The sequence below is a fragment of the Marmota flaviventris genome, chromosome 12 (genome assembly GCF_047511675.1).
Source record: "Marmota flaviventris isolate mMarFla1 chromosome 12, mMarFla1.hap1, whole genome shotgun sequence".
NCBI classification, from domain to species: Eukaryota; Metazoa; Chordata; class Mammalia; order Rodentia; family Sciuridae; genus Marmota; species Marmota flaviventris.
This window is the reverse complement of record NC_092509.1, coordinates 105426101-105448431: the sequence shown is the minus strand read 5'-3', so window position 1 is coordinate 105448431 and position 22331 is coordinate 105426101. Positions and strand designations below refer to the sequence as shown.

At 44.5% G+C, this 22331-nt stretch overlaps 1 protein-coding gene across 1 annotated transcript; it reads right to left on the bottom strand.

Annotated features, from left to right (window-relative positions):
- Positions 1 to 4321: 4321 nt before the first annotated feature.
- Positions 4322 to 22256, bottom strand: LOC139701424 (L-selectin-like). Its single transcript, XM_071600336.1, has 9 exons — positions 22149 to 22256; positions 21277 to 21355; positions 19191 to 19577; positions 18170 to 18277; positions 15662 to 15847; positions 14408 to 14593; positions 12759 to 12887; positions 9151 to 9169; positions 4322 to 5445 (listed from the first exon to the last, which is right to left on the bottom strand). Exons 1-9 carry the CDS (start codon positions 22149 to 22151, stop codon positions 5427 to 5429), a joined length of 1116 nt encoding a protein of 371 aa, XP_071456437.1. The 5' UTR covers positions 22152 to 22256; the 3' UTR covers positions 4322 to 5426.
- Between the last annotated feature and the right edge of the window lie 75 nt (positions 22257 to 22331).

Genomic DNA, 22331 nt, shown 5'->3' with positions numbered 1-22331 from the left:
TTTATTTTGTTTATTGTCAAGTATACTTTTGTTGTTTTTAATATTTTCTTAATTAAAAATCATCTTTTATATGCTCTATCACAAATTTTTTTTGTTCTACATTTCTTTTGTCTTCATTGAGTCTTGCAGAGGTCAGCATATTTCTTTGACTTCTTTGAGCCTCTCTTATTCTTTGTTTCTATTTAACTTCTGCTCCTAAGTCTATTACTTCCTTTTTTCTTTTAAATTTCTTTAGTTTCATCCTATCATTTTTTTTCTTTAACTGAAGATGAGAAGCCTGATGACTTTCAAGTTGGTCTCTTAAAAGCATTGTGGAGTGTAGGAACAAGCAATGGTTTTGAATCTCTGAACCTTTAAGTTTTCTCATGACAAGAAATATTATTTTAAGCATAAACATTTGTTTACTATTGCTCTAAACAAGACTAAATCTCTGGAAACAATTAGCCTATGGAAGGCAGTATGGTCAGAAGCAGCACTCAGACATGCACACTTTGCTCTGCTCTGCTGTGGAGTCCTCCTGGCTCCCGAAGGCCACCTGCCACAAGACCTGTGCTATACAAAGGGTAGAAGAGTGAACACGGAGGTCAAAGAGCACAGCCACACACCTAGTTCCTCTACTTTTTTCAGTAACTGGGTAATGACGTTTTTCAACTTTAGTAAGTATTCCTCAGGGTAGATAAGCTAGGAGACCATCGCTGTGGGTATGAGCTGCAGAAGGAAACACTGATTTCTCTACAATGTTCCCATAATGCTTTGGAAGTAATAAGCAAAACTGTGCAGGTCATGTACATCATCTGCCATGCACTCTGCCTGTTTCCTCTAAATCCACGTAAAACAAATTGTATCCAAAGGTTATGGATTTGCTCCTTGTGAGTACAAAGCCAAAGAGCATGAGCAGAAGACAAGAGCACGGAGAAGGACCTACTACCCCCATGAGTAGGAAGACATTGGATTCTCAGCAAAGCAGTGCCCTCCCTGGAGAACAGAAGCGCGGGGGGGTCCCATTCTGGGAGCCTGTAGATACTCACTTTAGGGGCAGGGACATTCCTGAGCATGGTTAGCTCAAATCATAGTTCAAGAAGAGAAGATGTTGGTTACATTTCTGGTCATTCTCAGCTCAAGACCAAAGGGCACATGGTGAACGCATATTCACAATGGCTCATATGAATGTTCTAGGCATACTCAATTCAATATTATGAAGAGGCAAGTTTAGTCCAAGAGCCTAATAGAAAAAGTTAGAGTGGCTCAGTGACCTTGGAGAGCAAGGGTAGTTCTTAAGTGTCTCCAACAAAAGAAAGCATGCCTGAACATGCATTAATATAGGAGCTTGCCCTGAGTGCCTGTCTGGCTTCTTGGCCAACACAACCACACAGTGGAAAGTGAGGCCAGTGGACAGGCATTAGGCTCTCAGCAAAGACCCAGGGCTGCCCAGTCTGCCTTGAGGTTTCTATCAAAGTAGCACTGATGAAACTAAACTGAGTTTGCTTTGTTTTGAGGGGTCAGAATAGATTAAAGCCCACATTTGTAAGAGCATATAGACATGGGGCTTTTCCCATTCCTAGTCACCTAACTTATCTTGGTTTGTTCATGGGCATTTTGACCATATCCTTGACTTGATCCTATATTAAGAATAAAGGAGAAAAGTTCGTGGAGAGGAAAAATAACAAAGGGGGACTTTCCTAGAAGATCTTTGTAAAAGGAACATTTGCATAAGCCATATTTAACCAGAATCTTTGTTTTGTTCTTCCTTTCTGAATGCTTTAATCTCCCTCCCTGTGCCCACACCCCACCCGACTGGTGAGAGAACAAAGGCGTCACCGTGTTTCACAGTGGAACCTCCCTGGCCCATCCTCATTGTCATGCTGGATAATTACATTTACTGATCAGTCCCTCCTGCTTCCACTTCTCTCATCCTAGATGCTCAGACATGTTAATCTTCCCAGAATATGGTCACAATCCTGTCCCTCTTTCGCCCAAGTTTTCCCAGAAACCTTGGCATGAACTCCACAAGCGTTGGGCTAGAATTCAAAGCTACTGCACGTCACTTTCATAACTGTGCTCTAATCACCCCTACCATCTGCCTGTGACCTCTGAGTCTTTGGCTCAGGTGCTCCACTCTCCTGGTTTCTACTTCCTCTAGGGTCCCATCTTGACTCTGGATCTTGCTGCCTTTTACCTAGTGGTCCTGTCCTGTGCGCTCCACCTGGCCTGACTTTCCTCCCCCAGGATGCTGCCTCCGAGGGCAGAAGCTCTGCCCCACGTCTGCACCAGCTCCGACAACACTTTTTGTTTTTTTTGCAATAGTAAAGGGTTTTTGGTTGTTTGTTCTTGTGTTTTAGAGTTTTAATTCATCCCACACCTCAGGTGTCTCTTCTGACTGAAATTGCTCATGTTATTTGTCACTCAACAACTACTTTGACTACCTGTTGTCCTCCTGATAAAGGGGCCAGTAATGAGAAGCTGAGATGAAGAGACACAACCTGTTCTTTCCAAATGCTTTCTGGGAAGACCTTTTTTAAGTTGGAAGAGGCCACAACTTTTTTTTTTTTTAACTACCCATTTTGGCAAAAGTGTTAGAATTAAATAGATTTGGAGTCACTTTTAATTTTCTTTTCCCTTAGCATTGCACACACAGCTCTTCCATGCCACCTCTGCTTGCTCCTTCAACACTTGCTCACCACACAGGCGCCTCCTAGGGATACGGACTTAGAGCAGTTCCTTATTGGCTGGGGATGATAACATCCTAGCCAGGGGTTGACTGCTTCTGGGGACTGTAACCCAGAGGTCATGGAGAACTTCTGCACACCCTAAAGTCCAGATACACTGGGTTTAAATACTACTAATTGTGGAAGCCCCAAACCCTAAGAGTTGTTGAAATTCCCAGAGAATTTTCATGCTTACCTTCATGTTGATTTTCATGTAAATATTTTCTTAGTCAAGATATTTTGTCCCCATGTTGACTTTTGTGGCTCTTTCTTCATACCTAGTTTCCCAAAGTAAGGAAGCCCCCTCTTCAGGGCCACCTGACTGCCAGCCCCTGCATGTGTAAAGGTTCCCAGAAGGTTAATACTGTGCTGGGAATCACACCCCTTACTCTCAATTTTATTCCTAGGCGCAGATTGCCCCACATGATCTATAATTTCTCACGACTTTTCAACTTCTTTTCTTTTTACCTCCATTACTTTCTCTCTTCTTTCCTTCTCAGGTCCTCACAGAAGCTAAGTTTCCTTACACAGACACCTCACTTCCACACTAGCACTCCTTCAGTTCCCCCCACACTGTGGACTCTCACCTCTCCCTTGAAGGCTTCTCAGGAAAAGGCAGCTTTCTCCTGAAGCCTTTGGAGGCCGCCTAAGATCAGTTTCAGATAATCATAGTTTTAAATGACCCCACTCTATCATCACCATGGAGACGACTACTGCTAATCCATCAGCACTGGACACACCACTAGCAGAACTGCACTAGGACAAGCTTTGTGCCCAGATGCAGAGAAAGCCCAGTCCAGCCACACTCTGTTCAGGGCCCCCAGGGAGGCTGCGTGCCTCAGGAGATGTTGGGAGCCCACGAGATCAGCAGGACCACGGGACAAAGGAGGTGGAGTTTCGCGATCACTCCTGTTTCCCTGTCCCTCTCATGGGTTGTGGCTGCTTGGTGATGGCAGATTTTCTTCCTGTCTGTTCCATGGCACTTGTGGACAATGGCCAAGTCAAGAGGGAGAAGAGAGGCAGCCAAGAGGCACGTCAGCTGTCAGAGAGCAGGAACTGGGGGAAACATGGACGCCTGCGGATAACTTTCTAGACCACACACATCTTACTCCCAAAAGCAGTCTCCACTGGGGTCCTTGGCCCTGATGTCCCAGTGAGGGCTGCCAGAGCAGGCAGTGAGTCTGTGCAGGTCGTGCACTGCACAACTTCAGGGTGCCCCGGGAGCCACATGAATGTGGATGACACATCCTTGCAGCTGTGCAAGATGGAGAGCCTCTGGCACTAGCCTTTGCTGTAATGTAGAACCTGAAATGACTCTGGAAGGGAAAGTGCAATCCTTACCCAAAGCTGCTTCTCTTAAGAGGCACAAAGTCATAGCAAGGCTGGTCTGGCCATGGGGCAAGGAGGTATTTCTGACTAGGTTCTGATGGGGCCTGTTCTCTCCTGAGAATCCAGCCCTGATCAGGTGAAGTCTCATCGCATGCCATGGAGAGAGGTTTGCTGCAACTTGCCCTAAGGGCGCACTTTCTGATGCTCTCTCTGATTCATTTGGACACACATCTACCGAGGGTCAAGCAACCAACTGGACTTTCTGGAGATCAGGCACAATCTCTGCCTTTAAGGAGCATCCAATTTTATTGGAAAGAAATCAGAATATATTACAATTTAAAAAACAGACTGAGTTAGAAGTTTAGATCATACTTAAGTCCAAAATTGCCTGGTACAGACTGACCTTGTAGAGGGACGCCAGGGAGGGGAGACTGCCTCTGGCTGGCCAAGGTGAGAGCTAGTGAAGAAGGAGGGCGAGGGGGGTGCTGCCAGGAGTCTAAGGGCTGAAGCAGGAGGTGGTAGGAGACCTGGGGCAGGGGAAGGGGCATTCAGCAGGAGTCAGGGAGTCCCTCTCCTGCACAGCTGAGGAGATGCCACCTGCAGCCAGCATTTCAGTGAGGCTTCTTGTGTGTTAACAATGGTGCTCAGAAAGAAGCAGGGACTCAGACGTGTGGATGGGTCTCACAGGAAGAGACAGAGGCACCCACAACTTCCAAACAGCTCTGGCCATCACCGTGTCCCTTCCTTTGTTTGGTGCTGAGATGCTGCGGGTGGAAGTTGGCCAGCTGAGAAGGGAGATGGCCGAGGAGGCGGGCAGGCTGCAGGTGGCTGGATAGGAGGGCCTCCCTTACACAGGTGAGCTGCAGCGCAGTGGAGAGCCCCTTGAGCAGAGCCCCTTTGATTTAGTGCAGTTGGAAAGCATCAGACATCAGTTGTATGAATTTGCCTTAGGAGTGTCCCCCCACAGATACATGGAGGACAGAGGAGACAAAGTTTGATCTGCAAGAAAACTGATGCCGTAGTTGCATATGTAGAAAATTTTTGCTGTATTTGTCATTAGGTACAGCATTTAGCTGAAACAAGAGTTAGCAAAGAACAATCTCAGATGTCTTAGTATTCCATAATAATTCTTTACCTATTTTCTTATTCGTTTCCCCAAATAGAAGATATTAAAATACTGAGCCATATAAACACCTATGGGGGACAGGAGCCGAGGGATGAATAAGGGACTAAATGTGAGCAGATGGAGCTGTTGCCACGTGGAAATCCTTTTCAGGTGCACTGAAGAAAAACACTGCATCCTGGACACAGTGAATGCCACCATGCAGGCCTCTTTGAGGAAGGACCAAGGAGTCTTCAGTGCCTCAAGAGTTTTCTTTCACAGAGGGTCGATTAGTATGGGTCATCCATGCTGGGAAAAAAGCACAAGAGTATAAAATTGCAAAAATTAAAATGTTAATAGCAAAAGTCAATATTCATTAGTGGTAAGAAGAGGAAAAAGGAACTTATTTCAGCTGGAAATTTTGGGCAAGATGTGGACCATTTTAAGGCAAACAGGAAGAGTCCTAGAACAGCAGTTCTCACTTTCAGGTTAAAATACCAACTCTGATCAGTAGATGGGTGGGGCCTGAGGTTCTGCATCTCTAAGAAGCTCCCCAGTGATGCTCATCCTGCTGGTTCACCGACCACACCTGGACAAAGGCCTGTGGTTCAACCCTTGTCTCTAGATCCACTGAGTTTGGAGCTAATTGCAAGCCAGGGAAGTGAAAGATAAAAGGCAACATGCTCAACTGGGAAGTTAAATCAGAGAAGATCAAAGCTCAGGAAGGGAATGGAGGTAACTCTAAATGCCTGATTATGGTGGGATAAGCCTTACAGAGATGTTGACCAATTTTGTTTTCTGAAATAAATGCCACATTTTTGTTGTGATACAACTCTCATTCTTGGAAAGGATGGGTGAAACCAAATTTGGTACATCTTAGCACCTTTCAAAGGAGAGCTATATTCTGAGGCTCTGGTCTCATGATGAACTGTCAGGGTAAACCACAGTTCAGCAGCTGCAAACGTGCTCACCAAAAGAGATAAAAATGTTTCTGAAAACATGGGCCCACATGTGCCCTCCTCTGAGGTTGGCATCATATCTTCCTGTATATCTTGGGTGTAGCTTTCACTCAGGTAGAATTTAGACACTAGAAACCAAATGAGGTGGCAAACAGAACCAGTTTGCAGAAGAGCCAAAATAACCAGCATGAATCGAAACCACAAATGCCCAGAGAGTGCTTCATTCACCACCCAAAAGGTAATAGGAATGTGCACCAAGAACTATGAGAGTCAGCTCAGGACTTAAAAAATGACACACAGGGTATAGTGTGATCGCTTCATTGTACTTTAGGTTTGTTCTGGAAACATGTCCTATCTTTTTCACCCACCCTTCCTCGGTGCCATCACACAATGGTTTAGTGTGAAAAAATGTCACATTACTGGAAGAGGAGGGCATCTTACCACTAGACTGACAACTTTAACCTGGGAATCCAGAGTCCTGAGCTCTAGAAGCACAAGAGCATGCCCTCTGGACCCAGGTGCAGACCAGGCTCTGTTCTGCCATTTAGCCTAGTGACCTCAGGCTAGCTATTATAGCTCCCTGTGCCTGTCTCTTTACTGTCAGGGGCTATTATTAGTACCTTTTCCAAAGGCTTATAGGCAGTATTCAGTCATTTTGTAAGTAATTTTATCAGCAACACAGAATTAATATTTGATAAAAGTTTGACTCTGTCGCTAGCTCAAGGCCTATAGGAGAGTTATTTAATTATAAGCTCAATGATGAATAGTTTGGACATTATGCTGACCAACATTCTTTACATATTTAAAATTCAGTGATTCTATGAATTAAGGTCACTGTGGTGAACAATGGAAGGTGTCCTAAGGCAACTGTGCAGTTGTGAGGTTGTTCTAGAATATCTGGGGAAGCACTCAACACAGGGGGCCATTCTTTGTTCCCAGCTCCTCCTCCACAGCTCCTCAATAATACACAGGCTCCAGCCAGCTCCACTCAGTAGCCCTGAGCATGATCTCATGCTTACATCACCATGTCATTGTTTATGTCATTTCCCTCCTTAATGTCTTCACAAGTCACTCCATAAATCCAAGCCTATCCGTCCTTCAGGAAGCACCCAGGCTCCACCTTCTACACACATTTTCTGTGTGATCACCAAGCCCAGTGGTCTTTCATTTTTAAGATACAAAATTCAGTAGTCATTACTATACTATGCTTTGTATTCTTCTAATTTTTTCTATAGTTCTGTCTTGACTGCCCAACTAGATAATAATAATCTCCCTGAGGTTAGGGACAAGGGATTACTCCTCTTGGTTGCTCAGTCAAGCTTAGCACTATTCCAACATGAAAGTGTTCAGTAAACAACTTTTAATTGAATCACTGTAAACATAATCGAACCCTTAAACCTAATATAGCAATTTGCTTAACTTGATAATTAACTTAATGTTAATACTCTGCCATCCAGCAACTCTTTTTGTCCCTCACGGACATTAAAAAAAAAAAAATTAGAATTGATCAGCTCCACCCAGTGGCAATTAAAACAGGTGGTTCCTGTGGCCAGAAAAAAGCTCTGGGTAGATTGCACCAGAAAAAAAACTTTCACTCAGTGGGTGGGAGAAATCTTTACATCTTGTGGGTTTCCTGCCACAGAGATAGGGAGGCCAGCCCCCAAAAGAGACCCCTTTCTTATCAAGATGCCTTCTACACAGTTGAAGACAAGATACAGTCATCAAGCAGGAGAGAAGACTCTCCATTGGCCTATGTTACTGTCCAGTTAGCTCCACAACCCTCCTTCAGAGCCAGACTTTAAATACATAAACACATGTTCCACCTCCCCTCCTCATCCCAATGACTCCTCAGCCTTTTGCCCTCTGACTTCATCTTGTGTCTGCACTGGGAACGCTCTCCCAGGGATGCCATGTTATAGCCCCTAGAAACTTGCTGTTCTTCCAGCCACATTGAGACTATTTCCATTTTCTTCTTCCCTAGATTTGTGGCCCCTGAGTCTCCCTCCCCTTGCTTGGGCCTGTCTCCTTCTCCTCCTTCCTTAGCTGACTTAGATACTGATGCTCCTCTGGCTGCCACCCTCTCCCAGGTCCTCTTCCTTTCCCACGCTCCCACTGTCCCTGGGTTACTGTGCACCCTCCTGTGATGGCCGTCACCTCCTGAAATGAGAGAACCCCCAAATCCATATCTCCTGCCCTTTGTGCTGGAGAGAACCAACACACTGTGGGTGACCCTCAGACACCTGAAGCTCAGCATGTACAAACCTGAGCTTGAGATCTTCACGTCCCAAATTGCTCCTTCTCTTATGTTCATGTCTCAGCGGTAAACACCCCCCCCCCCAGTAGTTCCCAGGTCAGACTCAGGCAGCCTCTTTGACTCTTCTGGCTCTCTCTCTCTCTCTGTGGTCTCTCTACCAATTACGCACCACATTCAGTTGATCCTACCTCTTGTTGCCTCATGAGTCCAGCTTCACTGTGGTTTCTCCAATTTGAAGATTTAAGATTTAAGACCAAACTAAAAAAAATGTATAGATTGTTTCTTTGGAAAAACTATGTTTAGAATTCATGATCCCAATTTTTTTTCTACATTTCTGAAGATCAGTGCTTATTAGAGTCGCAATTTTCTACCCTTTTGTGTTAGACATTTGAGGCCCTGGGGTCTGGGGATGTATGTTCTTCCTAAGGTCTGGGGAACATTAGTTGCTCAAAAAGTATTTATGGAATGGAGTGTTTCTCAGAGATTGTATGTATTCTCCATATGTGTTCAGATAGGACAAGAAAAAACACAACATGATGCTTCTAACCCTTAAAGAAATTTCAGGGATGATCATGAAAACACCCTTCCTAAAAAAATATTACTAATACATTTATTCATTCTGCTGCACTAGTACCAAAAAAAAAAGGAGGCTATGATTTGGCACTGTATCTGGAAATTTTATACGTGAGAAACCCCCTCCATTTAAATAACTAGTACAGGGTCAGTGTGACTAGCTATAACAGGAAGTATTTGAAGAGAAGAAGAGTACAGATACGGAAACTTCTCGTTGATAAGACTTACCATTTCTGAGATTTCTTGCCTAAAAAAAATAGAAAAAAATGGCATTAACAAAAAGTAGACAATTTCAAATTTTTGAACTAAGGGAGAGGGGATCTGTTCCAACCCTCATGAATGCCTGTCGAGGCCTACCATGCATTTGTTAGGGGAACCTCCATGTGTGACGGGAGGGACTTGAGGCTCTGGCTTGATGCTCTAATTCAAACCGTGGCAGATTCTCAAACAGCAGGCTTCTTCCCAAAGGGGTATGGCTGCTGATACTGTAAGAATATGTGCCATTGTATCTCAGCCTCTTCTCAGTGGGATGCACTAGAGATTTTCACTAGGAATTGCATCGAAGTGTCTTGAGTAGCTGACGTTTTTTTACCCTACAGACACAGTGACTGTGGTTGTGATCCTTCTTTTGATTTCCTGCAAGGAAATCTGGGGCCAGAGCCAAGATCCTCTCTTCTCAAGTATATAGGATTTTATGACACACAGTTTTGTGTCCTAACTTAACCCTCGGTTCCCAATCTTTTTAGCTAATTTTATTTGCTATGTTGGATGCATTTTGTCAACTGTCTTATATGCTTTTGGAAAAAAGCAGAATATAAATAAGCAAATTAATGAGTGATCTACAGAGTTGGGGTCTGGAGGAAATCAAGCAAAAGAAAAAGAAACAGTGAGCTCTTGGAAGAGACAGAATCATGAGGGTGGGGCTGCACGTTTCAGTGGCTGTAAACTGGCACACTAGAGGCACCCCACCCAGGTGCAAGCCCTATTTTGCCACCTGTGTGTAGCGTGGTGTTTTGAACTCGTTCTCTGTAAGCCACAATTTCTTCATCTGTAAAAGGGGGACAATGATTGCTGCTTCCTCAGCAGCAGTTATGCTGGTTCAAAGCGTCCAGGCCAGGGCTTACCACAGACAGTGCTCACCTACTGTTTTAATCCTTTCAAGTGTCGGGAATTATGACTTTAAATCCTTTCTGCCAAAATCAGCCTGCTGATGACATGGGCCAAATTCACTTGATCAGGGAGAATCAAGTCTGAATTAACTTCAAGTTCCATTTGTTTATCTTCATAGAAATATATATATTTTTTTCTTTTAGGAACAATAAATCAACAATAGATGACAAAAAATCTGTTCCTACTGAGAAGGTTTCTATTTGAAGAAAAGGGAACTAAGGGGCCATATGTTCAGTTTCATGCCCTGTCCTAACCCTGCATGTTGGTTCAGATGGAAAATTCAACTGAGAAAAGAACAGTCTTATGAATCTGAAGGCTAGTTCTTTTGGGGAACATATCTGGATGGGAGTCTGACCTCTGACACTAATCCCTGCTAAGAGATTTTGGAGATTTGGTCTAAAAAAATCATTGCCTCTATTTCTTCTTTGCCAAGAGGCTAGTGGTTGTGACTTCTCAGGAATGATGGTGTCAGGAGCAGTGTGTCTGGATGAGCCCTACAAAGCACAGCAGATTTGGGGAGCCTTCCCTCCTTGTGTACAGGAAAAGAGAGCTACAGTCTGGATACCAAGACCCCTAGGGAGGGGCAGTGCAAGGTTTAGAGCATCCAACTAAGAAGGACAGGGATCACTTCCTTGGCCAGCAGGCTCTAAATTGTCATTTGTCCTCATCTTCAGATTTCTGAATCCAACAAAAATTAGAAAAGTCTAGGAAGACTAAATATACATATACACACACAGATTATTCTTTACTTTTATCCTTGTAAATGCATTAATTAAAGGTCTGTGAATTGAGGCTAGGGACATAGCTACCATTTTTAACATTGTCTCCATATGAAAAATATCCTTCATGTTTTAAAGAACCAACTTACAATTAAAACTTTGGAAGAGAAAGCCACTTACATGAAAGTCAGAGATCCTGGTAGAAGATTCACAAATGGAGGCATCTACACGTTGCATTAACTCTGACTTCCCACAGAGTCAGGGATCTCTGGGGCTCTGGCTCTTGGTGGCATAACTGTAACTAGCCTAAGTGCCCGTTATCTGTTTCCTGTTTGCCCCATACTGATTCCCACAGCAGGGCATGCAGTTTTCAAGTTATCAGACTGAGATCTTGTACAGAAATGACTCCCAGGTAAAAACTTAAAAAACAATCCTACTGCCTTTCTCACCTACTCACACAAGAGTCTTAGCCAGCTCACCCCTCGTGAAAAACACATGACCTTGATTCTATTCTTTGAATTTCGGGCTAAAAGCTAAGAATTTGGAGACAAGCATCCTCCTTACAAAGGTGACTGTCATCCCCAAAGTCCTTAAAGTTCCACATCCAGGGCAGGGCACATCCCAGGGCAGGGCACAGGTGTAACTAACACTCTATTCTCCAGCCCCTGGCTCTGCCCTCATCACCCAAGGCAGGAAGAAAGAAAGGACAGTAGAGGTCAGGCTTGGACGTCTCCATGGAAGGAATGGTCACTGGTGACAGGCAGCTGTCACTCTTCTTTCCCCAAGTACTGAGGGAATGTGATGGTGGAATCCAGTCCCCTGGAATTCACAGCAGCAGGGAGGACACTGTGTCTGCTCAGTGCTCTCAGGTGTTAGTTACTGAGGTTCTTCCTCCCAGGCTGTGCCCCCTCCACTGTCTTTCAAGTTGGTGAGAAAATGAATCTGGCATCTCCCTAACTGTGGATGAAAGATTGGATCAGAGTGCAAGACCAGGGGCTGGAAGAGAAGAATCCTGGAATTGCCACTGTGCATGGCATCCCACATCCAGTGACAGAACACATGCTGCCTTACTGGCAGGAAGGGAAACTTAACTGTCAACCCATTGATGCCACAGAGAGTTAGCACAGAGGAGTTGGTCCGCACTTGCTTTGAGGCGGTCCATGGCCCCTGAACTTGAAACAGGTGTATCTTAAAAGCTGCCCAGTGCCTGTGAGTTGTAGCTGTGAATGGTTCTGCCAAGGGAGTTGGCCACATGTGGCAGTGCACACCCAAGGCCTGCTGCAGACTGTTGCCCACCTTCAGGGGTGGGCCCTGCAGGGGCAACGGGGAGTGACACTGTGTGCCTCTCTGCTGGTGTTCCACTCTGAGTCCAGGAAGCAGACAGTAGCTGCTCAGGGCAGCCCTGCTCTGCCTTCTCCTCTCCAGCCCAGGCTGGAGGGCGGTGCCCATGGAGTACTTGGTCACAGCTGTGGCCTTCCTTGGTGGTAGACAGCAGGGAGAGGATGGGCGGTTTCCCCGGGGACAGTCCAGAAACAGACAAGACAGGGACTCTTCAAGAAGTCAGGCTTTTGAGAGCAGCACCTGAAAACCTTGGTGGATGTTAGGTTCACTTCCCAGTGAAACTGTAAAACTGAAATCAGAGGCATGTAGGTGCTTAGAGGACAGAGATTATGCCTCCCTTTCTCACAATTAAATAAGAGTAAACATCTCAGTTAGTTGTTATCCCCCTAGCAAGATGTCTTCAAGATAATAGGCATTTTCAAAATTTGCCTAATGAAAAATAAGTCAGCCAGCCTGCTTTAATGGAGGTGTGTCCTGGGTTGATTGTCTCTAGAACTTTAAGCTGCTTCAATTGAATCTATTACACTCAATTTCCTGTGAGGCTCTTTCTTTCCTTTTTTTCTCTTTAAATCTGTGTTATTTTCATAAGCATTTAAATTCACATACCTTTTCTTAATCGCCTTGCCAACCAAATGATAAATGCCAACCCAGAGAATGCAGTGACTATGACTGCCACAGGTATGAAGAGGGGATTATAGTCACCTTCCTTTATCATGGAGAAACTTCTGTCTGATTCTGAAACAGAAGGCAGGAAGGCACACATGAGACCACAGCATCATTTCCTTGGTGCAGCTCCTAATTCTTGACATTTTCCCTCCTGGCTTCCCATTACAGCCCCTTGATGGCCATGACAGATCTGATGCCCCCCAGGAGTCTACCCCCAGGAGAAGGGAAATTTAAATGTCAATCAATTGATTGACAGAGGAGTTGATCTGAAGCAGACTGGCCCAGCCTTTAGCCTAGTGCCTAGAGAAACTCTGTCGCCTGATGTGTGATTGGTAGAATTCCTGGGAATGTCTACAAAATCTTGGCAAGAAAAAGTTATCATTGTACTGAGCCCATGGCTTTGTCAATGGTTGGACCTCAGACACAGAGAAGATCTACAAAGTCAGATACAGCTTCAGGAAAAAAGAGAAGCCAATGATTGACCTGGGAAACTTGTCAAAGGAAACTACTAGTATTTTTACTTTAAAGCACAGTGCAATCCTAAGCACTAGAGTTTATGTGCCAAGACCTGCACTGATCTATCAAGTGATGTAGACCTACCACCTCCCTCCACTTCCTTCCCCAACAAGGAAAAGGACTCAGTTACACATCCTTTGTGAATATAAACTTGGTTCATTTGTAGTTTCATTTTTATTAAGAAAAAGTTCCAATGTGAGAAACCAGCCTTGGATACCTCCTGATGAAGGAAGCTACTTCCCATGTTGGCACAGGGTCCAACTGGGGCCCTTGAACCTCTAGCTGCTTTGCTGAGCACTCACACAATGCCTCCACCCGACTCTCAAATACAGGATGCTGAGAGGCTGAAGTTCCCAGAGGTACCAAACAGGCACCTGTTGGCTTGAGGAAGATGAGGGAATGGATGCTGGTCAGGCTGCAAAGCAAATGTACCCGACAACCTGACGCTCAGAGGCCTTCTTGCCCCTCCTGCTGCCTGCCCCACTGCACTCTAGACACACAGAGGTTAGCTTCTCTAGTGACTTCTACAGACCCCAACCCAGGAGGCCCTCTGTAGCCTGTGCAGATGGCATGTGGGGCAGACCTTGTGGCCATCCTCTCATGTGCTAATTTAATGTGCCTTTGGTCCAGCAAGTGTTGCTGGCACCTGTCAGGTGGAGGAGAGAGGAAGGTGAAGAAGACAATCCTTCTCTTGTTCAGACTTGGGAGACATCAGCTGAGGGGCAGGTGAGAAGAATCCATGATTTTGGGAATTAGGTGGCCATGGATGACCTCTGAGGAGGCATTTCAGAGAAGAAAAGTCAGATAGCAGAGGAAAAGAACAATGGAGAAGAGCTAAGTCACCAGAGACAGCAGTTTTTGATTTTAAAAGTTCAGACAGGAAGTGTTGAGAATGAAAAACAGAAATGGCTGTCACTAGAGGAGGAGACAAGGACAGCCAAGCATTGTATAGTAAGTTAACGCATACAGACTTGTATTGTACAAAATGAAGCGTCAAGTTTAGTAGATGTGTCCCACCATCTGTGTGTCCATCAGCCCCATCTTCAAGTCTTCTGTGTATTGGGCGAACTTACGTTGACATATTGGATGAGGGCTGGACCAGATTCCAGAGGATCCACAAACAGTTCTCTTCTCCCCAATTAACTCAGTTCCCTCTGAGCAGCTGAAGGTGCATGTGGAGGTAAAACTGAAGTTGGCCAGGGGGTGAGTGCAGTCCATGGACCCCAAGTCAGGTGCTGTCAGAGGCTCACACTGAATCACTTCAATGGAAAAGACAGAACAAGAGAACTCAAGGTAGTACTTCGGAGCAGAGAACTCTCCCTTGACCAAAGATTTTTAGCCAAAGCCGTCTGACCTAAGATGGGACCATCCACATGCATATAGGAGTCCTCATTTCTAGACGTTACTTCTGGTGATGCTTCCAGACTTTATCTTCTTGGAATGATGATGAGTGGTAGGTTGGGGGTGAAGCCCCAGCAGCCCTGATGAAGCAGCAGGGCACATATCTTGCCTAACAGCACCCTGGAGTATTCTCACAAATGTGCAGAATCTCCACCTTCTCTCCTGTTGTAGAGCTCACCCAGGAAGCTTTGAAAAAATCCCAACTCTACAATCCCAATTCTGTAAAATTTGGTAGATTAGACAATTTAGTTCTAGGATTTTGATAAAGGATTTTAATGTTTCTTTTGAGAATTGAACTACTTAAACTAGTGATTCAGAAGGATAAATGTAGAAAATGTCATCAGAATTTCCCATGTGCAGACAAGCACTAATATTCTCCCATGTGGGGATAATCTTTCCAGTTAAAAAGGAAAATAAAAACCCCTTAATTTCAAATGTAAAATGATGAAGAGATTGGTTTGTTTTTCAAAGAACGTTTTCTCCTGTGGGTTCAAGGATGGGAAAGATAAAGATAATCTTAAGAAACACCAAATTAAAAAATCAAGAAAGAATTCCACTGTGGGACGAAAATTCTTTGGTGTTAAGTAGGACACCAACTAGTAGATATCATTGACAGGAGAGGAACAAAATTTATTCCTCAGCAAGGCTGCTCATGCCATGGCAATGAGGAAAATAAAAAATACAATATCGCTGTGTTGTATTGCTCTAAATCAGGCTATACAGTGTTAGATGATTGTAGAGACCATTTTTTTGTTTGGGGGGATTATTTTTAATTTTAGTAAGAATAACCCCTTAGAAAAGCTTCACAGCACAATCCAAGGTCACAGCACACTCTTAAAGAGGATGCAGATTTCTCAGCAAGTCTCTGCTGCATCTTCTCAGACTGTAAACCCAGGAGAACCATGGCCAAACCTGGAGTTACTCACCGTGACACGTTGGTTCTAGAGATGACCAGTTTCCCAAAGGGCCACAGAGGGTTTCCTCCATCCCATTTAGGTTTGTTCCCTCAGAGCAGTTGAAGGCACACTGCGATCCGAAGCTGAAGGCTCCCAAAGGGTGAGTGCAGTCCATGCTGCCCAGCTCTGGGGCCTCCAAAGCCTCACACTGGACCACTTCAGTAAGGAAGAGACAGTGTTGGGAAGGGTTAAGAGGGCCTGATAGATTTGATTCGTACCACTGCCATTTAATAGCCATGTGTCTTAGAGTCCAAAGAAATATTTCTGAAAGAAATGGTCCCTGAACTATGTATTCAAAATGAACTGTTGTGTTGTGCCATTTATGAAATGATAGACAGGGTCATGAGCAGAGTCAGTGAGATAAAAAGCCCGTTTGGTAAGTGGAGAACAAGTATTTTGATGTTACTAGCAAGAAGAGAATGATGTGAGATGAGTCTAGGAAGAAAGATAGGACTTAACGAGGATCTCTTATATATCAAGGATTTCTCTAGGCCTTGAGAGGCTTACATTTCATCCTGTAGGAGAAATGTTAGGCACAAATATAAGGGTAGATGGTCACATGTGGGCTGTTTGATTACTTTTAATTGTCTACCTGCCTGTGGTACATTTGAGGAGAGCTAATTTAAAGTTGGAGAGATCATCTAGTAGACTACTGCAATCATTTAGGAGAAAAACATGTGGGCAATGATATAACAGTTGACAGGAGACATATTGGAAATATATAAGTCCTGAATATTGGTGTGCATTACCTTGCATCAAACATTGGGTAGGTGAGAGTCTCACAGTGTCCATGTACACAGTGGTTTCATGTTCCAGCTCTAGAACATGGTTTATCTCACACTGAGGTAAAAGTTACAGAAAGGAAAGCCGGCTGGGACAGTGGACTTTATAGGCTTTTGGACATCCCAAAAGAAATCCTCAGCATATTTGGAGTGGAGGGCTAGAGACAGATTTCTCAGTTCAAAGACCAGATAGACTTGTGGGTCAACAAAGGTCAGTAAGTTTGACCAAAGGGAACATGCAGAGTCAGAAGCACCACAGGAAAAAAGACAGAAGTTGAGAAATAATAACAGAAGTTGAGCTGGGATTATTGCTTATGTAGGAACCCGAAGAATGATGATCAGTGGAACAGAAAGATTGGCATAATGGAAAGCAAGACAGAAACAAAACAAAACAAAAACCTACAATTTTTTAAAGTAGAGGAATGGGAATACACTTATATAAGGTTTAAAAAATAAAGTTCCAGAACAGGAGTAAAATTTTAGGTAGCAGTCTTGGCTCAGAGATTAAGAAAAATGAGTTGGATCTATTATAGTCAGTTGACATCTGAATCCACTTTGGCTTTAAGTCATATTCTTTACAAATATTGCTTTTGTCAATAATTTTCTATTCTATACATCAGACACTTAAAACTTATTCTGAAACTACCAACATCAGTCAAAGTATCGCGTGTCTCCTTCAGTAGTGGGTGACAGGGTCAAGGCCTGGCTTTAACCTGTGTGTTCCCTCCTGTCCATTTCCACCTCCTTGCCTCTGAGTGACTGACAAAGCCCAGGAAGAGCCTCTCCATCGCCCACCATGTGCTTCCGGGTTAACTGCCCACTTACCGAGGAAGACGCTAAGGAGCCTCTCACTGCAGATAAGGCTGGGCTCCTTCACCAGCAGTGCCAGGCCCTGGGCTCACTGCAGCTTGTCTCCCTCACACTCAATTGTGAACAGATAAGATTTCCCTTAACTAACCAAAAATCCTTTACGGGAAGGTTTTATGACAGATCTTCCATTGTGTTCTCCTGAAATACTTAGCCCAAGTGAACATGGAGAATTTGCTGTTACACATCTCTGACATAAGCTATGTATCATCATGGACTTTTCTCCTGGCTTTCCCTGTCATCACTTTATAAAAAAGTGAGATTACCTTCTGGGTAACTCTCCTAAGGGTGAATTTTACAGTTTCTTTCAGACTTTAGATTCCAATTAATCCATCAAGCTCATCAGATTTTGAGCTCCCTGAGAGCAGGAATCAACCCTCACCTGACCCCTTACTGTAGAGCTCAATGCTTGCACTCCACACCTGGTTTCTTATGGTGATCAGAAACACTTATGTTCTGGGAGTGGTGGCCGAAGCCTCTAATACCAGATTCTGGAGACAGAGGCAGGAGGACTGCAAGTTTAAAGCCAGCCTCAGCAATTTAGTAAGACCCTCAGCAACTTAGTAAGAGACCCTGTCTTAAACAAAACCCTGGGGATGTAGCTCAGTGAAAAAGTGTCCTTGGGGTCAATCCCCACTACAAAAAAAAAAAAAAAAAAAAAACCACTTCACACTGCCTTGTGAAATCTTTGCAGTAAATGCATTGCAAAAGCATAATTTCTGATCACAACTTCCCATTTCTCAGAATGGCTAGTATCATTTGGTCCCAATCAGCTTCCATCATAAGCTACAGTGAGTCTTGTTACTTGCAAAGGAGTGAAGGGGCTTACCAAACTGACACTGGGGCCCATAGTGTCCAGCATCACAGTCACAGGTGTAATTGTTGATGGTTTCCACACATTCTCCGTGGCCACTGCATGACCAAGGCTGGCAAGAAGCTTTAAGAGGGTCAGAGAAACAGTGTCTCAATTGATTGCCTTTTAGGATTAATAGATATTTCTTTTGTCATAGGTAACTGTTTATCTGCACTATTTTAATAAGCAGGAAAGGTTTATTTATATGTTCAAAGCACTTTTGCATAAAAATCACATGCTAAAATTTCAGTTTATAAAATATGCTAGGCATACATCCCAGGACACGTGTGTGCTTTTAAAGTCAACTTGCCGAGAGTAACATGCTGACAGCTGGGGAGATGTTGCTTAGGCTGCTAACACTGAAACTCTTGAAATGCCTTGCTTTCAGTGCAATGATGGGTAAATGAAGGCTGGGCCTCACTCACCTCTGCACTGTGCTTGGAGTCCTTCCTTATGGGAAGCACTAAGATAAAAAGTCCAAATTTCTAAAGGAGCAGAGAGTCCAGTTTACGAGGAACCAAATGAACTGTTTCACTGTTAAAATCCGGCTTGGAAAAATCCTGGCTGGGCTGGCACTGTTGTGACAGCCACCCAACAAGCCTGTGCAGTGTTGTGCCAGGAGGTCACGGAGGCAGCTTTCAGCCCAGGCTCCTGCTCTACAAGGAGGACACGGGCCAGGTGGGCCCCAGCTCTCAGCCAGCCCTGCTCTTGGTGTCCACTTCCTGCCCTCCATCAGGGGCCCTGGCTGTCTAACTCCTCCTCCCTGCCTCCCATGTAATGTACCTAGCACCTGGATGGGACGGGAATTAGGGGTATGGGTGTGGGGTGTAGGAACCGGCTTCACACACCAGAAATGCTCAGCAGTGACCTGATCCATGCCCAGTTGGGGGACAGGAAGCAGATGAGAGTGAGCTAGCTCCTGCCCCCCTCCCCAGCACTCCCATGGGGTAGGTCTGATTATTCTAGCTCAGGTCTTCCTCGTGGCCTGGTCTCCCACCTGTGTAGCAGAGGGCTGCCTTTCGTTTGTGGCAGGCATCGTCATTCCATTTGCCTGAGTCTTTTGTCCTCTTGATGTAGATCTCCACGCAGTCCTCTTTGGATTTCTTGTTGTTGGGCTCCCCAGTTCCCCAATTCTCTGCTTCTTCAGTGAGAGGCTTGTTGGTTCCCACCCATGTCCATATGTTTTCTATCTTCCGGATTCCTATCCAGTAGTAAAAACGGTTGAAGGGCACTGTCTCCTCCAGGTACTCAATTTCTCCCTTATTTTGTATGGCAACTAAATCTGTGTAATTTTCTTGGCAGAACTTTCTAGCACTTTGCCAGTTCATGAGTTTTTCAGAATAGTGGTAGGTCCAACAGTCAGTTCCATGATGTGCCAGGAATTCTGAAAGACAGAGCAGGAAGCATATCTACTCAGAGTGTTTCAGCTGAGAAGAGCCCAGCGCTCGTCTCCAGGCTGAGCTGCCACTCAGAGAGGAGGAGCTGAGGGCCCAGGAGGGTAAGTGACCGCTCAGTATCAAGCCCTAGTTGTTAGCAGATGGGAAGCAGAACCCAGACCTCTGCTTGCACATGGGATATCTTCCTCGTGGCATTGTTTTATATGGACACAATGGCTTTCTAGGTCTATTTTTGTAAAATGTTTTTTTCTCAAAATTCCTTTATGTGAAATTTAACTAGCATTTTAGAAATTCAAATTTCATTTTCTTATTGTCAATCATTTGAAGTTAATATGACATATAACCAATATCATATAACTAATATTTACAGTCTATTATTTTATCCTGGGATGAACCCATTTTCTCCTTTCTCCTAAATGAGAAGCAAAATTAGGACAGGAAGAACCTTGACATATTTTCCTGTACTTTCTTTCATGTCCAGAAAAACCTTTTTTAAAAAAACAGAGAAAGCTTGTTGTGGTCCTAATCACATAGTAATAAAGGCGAATTTACAAACCCAGTTACGTAGAATTGTGAAATTGATCACATCAGTTTCTGTATGCAGAGTGACTCAGCTGTTGGTGTTTAATAAACATATGGATGCTTCAAATAGGAGGGCCTTGAAAGAACGAAATTAAACACACAGTAGACCCCTGCCCCTTGATGTGCACCATTCTAAGCATGACAGGATCTATGAGAAATGCGACTTTTTAGGAAAGTAAAGCCCCCCCAAAGCTTTCAGCCTACGTGGAGTTGTCTTTGGGAGGGCGACTATATTGGAGAAACACCAACACAGCTTAGGGCCAGTTCTCATGGCCTCCCAAGGGTTCTGGGAAAGGAAGGACAGGGGAAAAGGAAATGTAATTAATCTTGGTCAAACATGTGAGAAATGATCAGAGAACTAGGAAATATATGACCAATGGGAAAAGAGCACCTGCGGTGACCTCTGAACTGGTTTGGGAGGAGCCATTCCACTGCAATGCCTGTTCTGCCATGGGAGAGGCTGCTGTAGCCACTCTGCAAATAGTGCCTATATGTTGTGGCAACTCAAAGGGCTCTTGAACAATGAGAGGGACACTGGGCTCCCTGAGTTGCCAGGTGGCCAGGTGTACGCTGTCAGATGTGCTTGGTTGATCAAAACCAAAAGTTCAGGTGAGGGAGGAAGAAGACATTTATGTACTTGGAATGGGGAAGGGTCCCAGCTATGGCTGGAGCATCTTGAGACTCACTGCAACTTTGTAACATCATTGAGAGGAGGACCATAAAGGGGACCTAAGTCCCCTGCCCTGAAGGAATTCACATTGGAACTGCAGAAATTGATTTGAAGTACACTGACATATTAACAGAAAAGCCAGCGCTAAATAATGTTGCAGTGTCTTACTACAGATTTCCTATTTAACCTTATTCCTTTTCCATTGAAAGTTTCTTTGGGGATTGTCGGGATTTGGAGTCTGCAGCACAGGCTGTGGCAGACAAGATTGGGGTTAGAGATTCCTGGAGAAGTATCAAGGGCTTGAGGAAGAAGAGAGAGGTCACAGAGGGATAGAATTGGTAATAATTTTCCCTGCATCTATGCACACTCAGTGGATGTTTGAGAAAATGAACATAAATTAAAAGGCTTAGCAATGTGTGGCTGTCACAACATACCCCAGCAGAGCACTGTCCAGATCCACAACTTGGTGATCCACAAGCCCCTCTGTACACTCTGACATTTCCTTGGAAATATCTGCAATAAAATACAGGACAATTTAGATTGGAGACAGGTTTAAAGCACCTGGGAAGGATGGAGGTACCTGCAACTTTCTGAAAGTTCCAGATAAAACACACAAATGTACAAACCCTGTCCCCCATCAGAGTTTTCCCAGACAAGGGAGAAAAAGTCACATCACATCAACCCAAACCTCCTGCAGTTTTGTTCCATTTTGATTTCATGTTTCAGTCTCAAATTGCTGATCATTATTGCTCTGATGCTTTTCTATATCCCAGTAATTTTTGTGCCTGCTTGTCTATGGAGCTTTCAGGTCAAATTACTGAATATTTGTATATTTGTTAAGTCTTCCTTGGCGCTTAATGGCCTTTGGTGTTTAGATCGACTGCTGTCTTCTCACACTTGATCATGATCAGTCAATGCTTCAAATACCTAAGAGAATTACATAACCAGACTCCAGAGAAGCAAAGCAGTTCATTTTCTTTTCTAAAGAAGAAATAAATTTTTGAGAACTGAATGACAGCATCCCAGGTTCTCTGCAGCCCTGAGAGCCATGTTTTCTGCAGAGGACACCTCTCTGGCAGCACCGTGTTTCACTGCCCAAGCACCACTTCCCTCTCATCAGAGACTCTCAGGGGAGGACGTCGGCCACCTGACACCCTAGGATCACATTCTGAGACTGAGAGCATTTTTGGTTTCTGCATGTTAAAAACCAAAAATGAAATGGCTTGTTTCTTGTCCCATGCCACCTGCCCCTCCAGCCCCAGGAGAGTTTCTCTGCGTGTCTGGAATCTCTGGGCCAAAGGCTCACCATGGCTTTGCTGGCTCCTTCTCTGGTTCCACAGCCTTCAGCCTCTGCAAGCAGCGCCTGGGCTCTCTGGGTCCTTGTGGAGGGGGCCTGCTTGCTCCAGGGGAGGGCTCTGAGTGTCACCAGCAGGGCTCTCTCCACCCAGTCTCACATCCTCCTCCCTCCTCCCTCCCCTTCCTCCTCTTC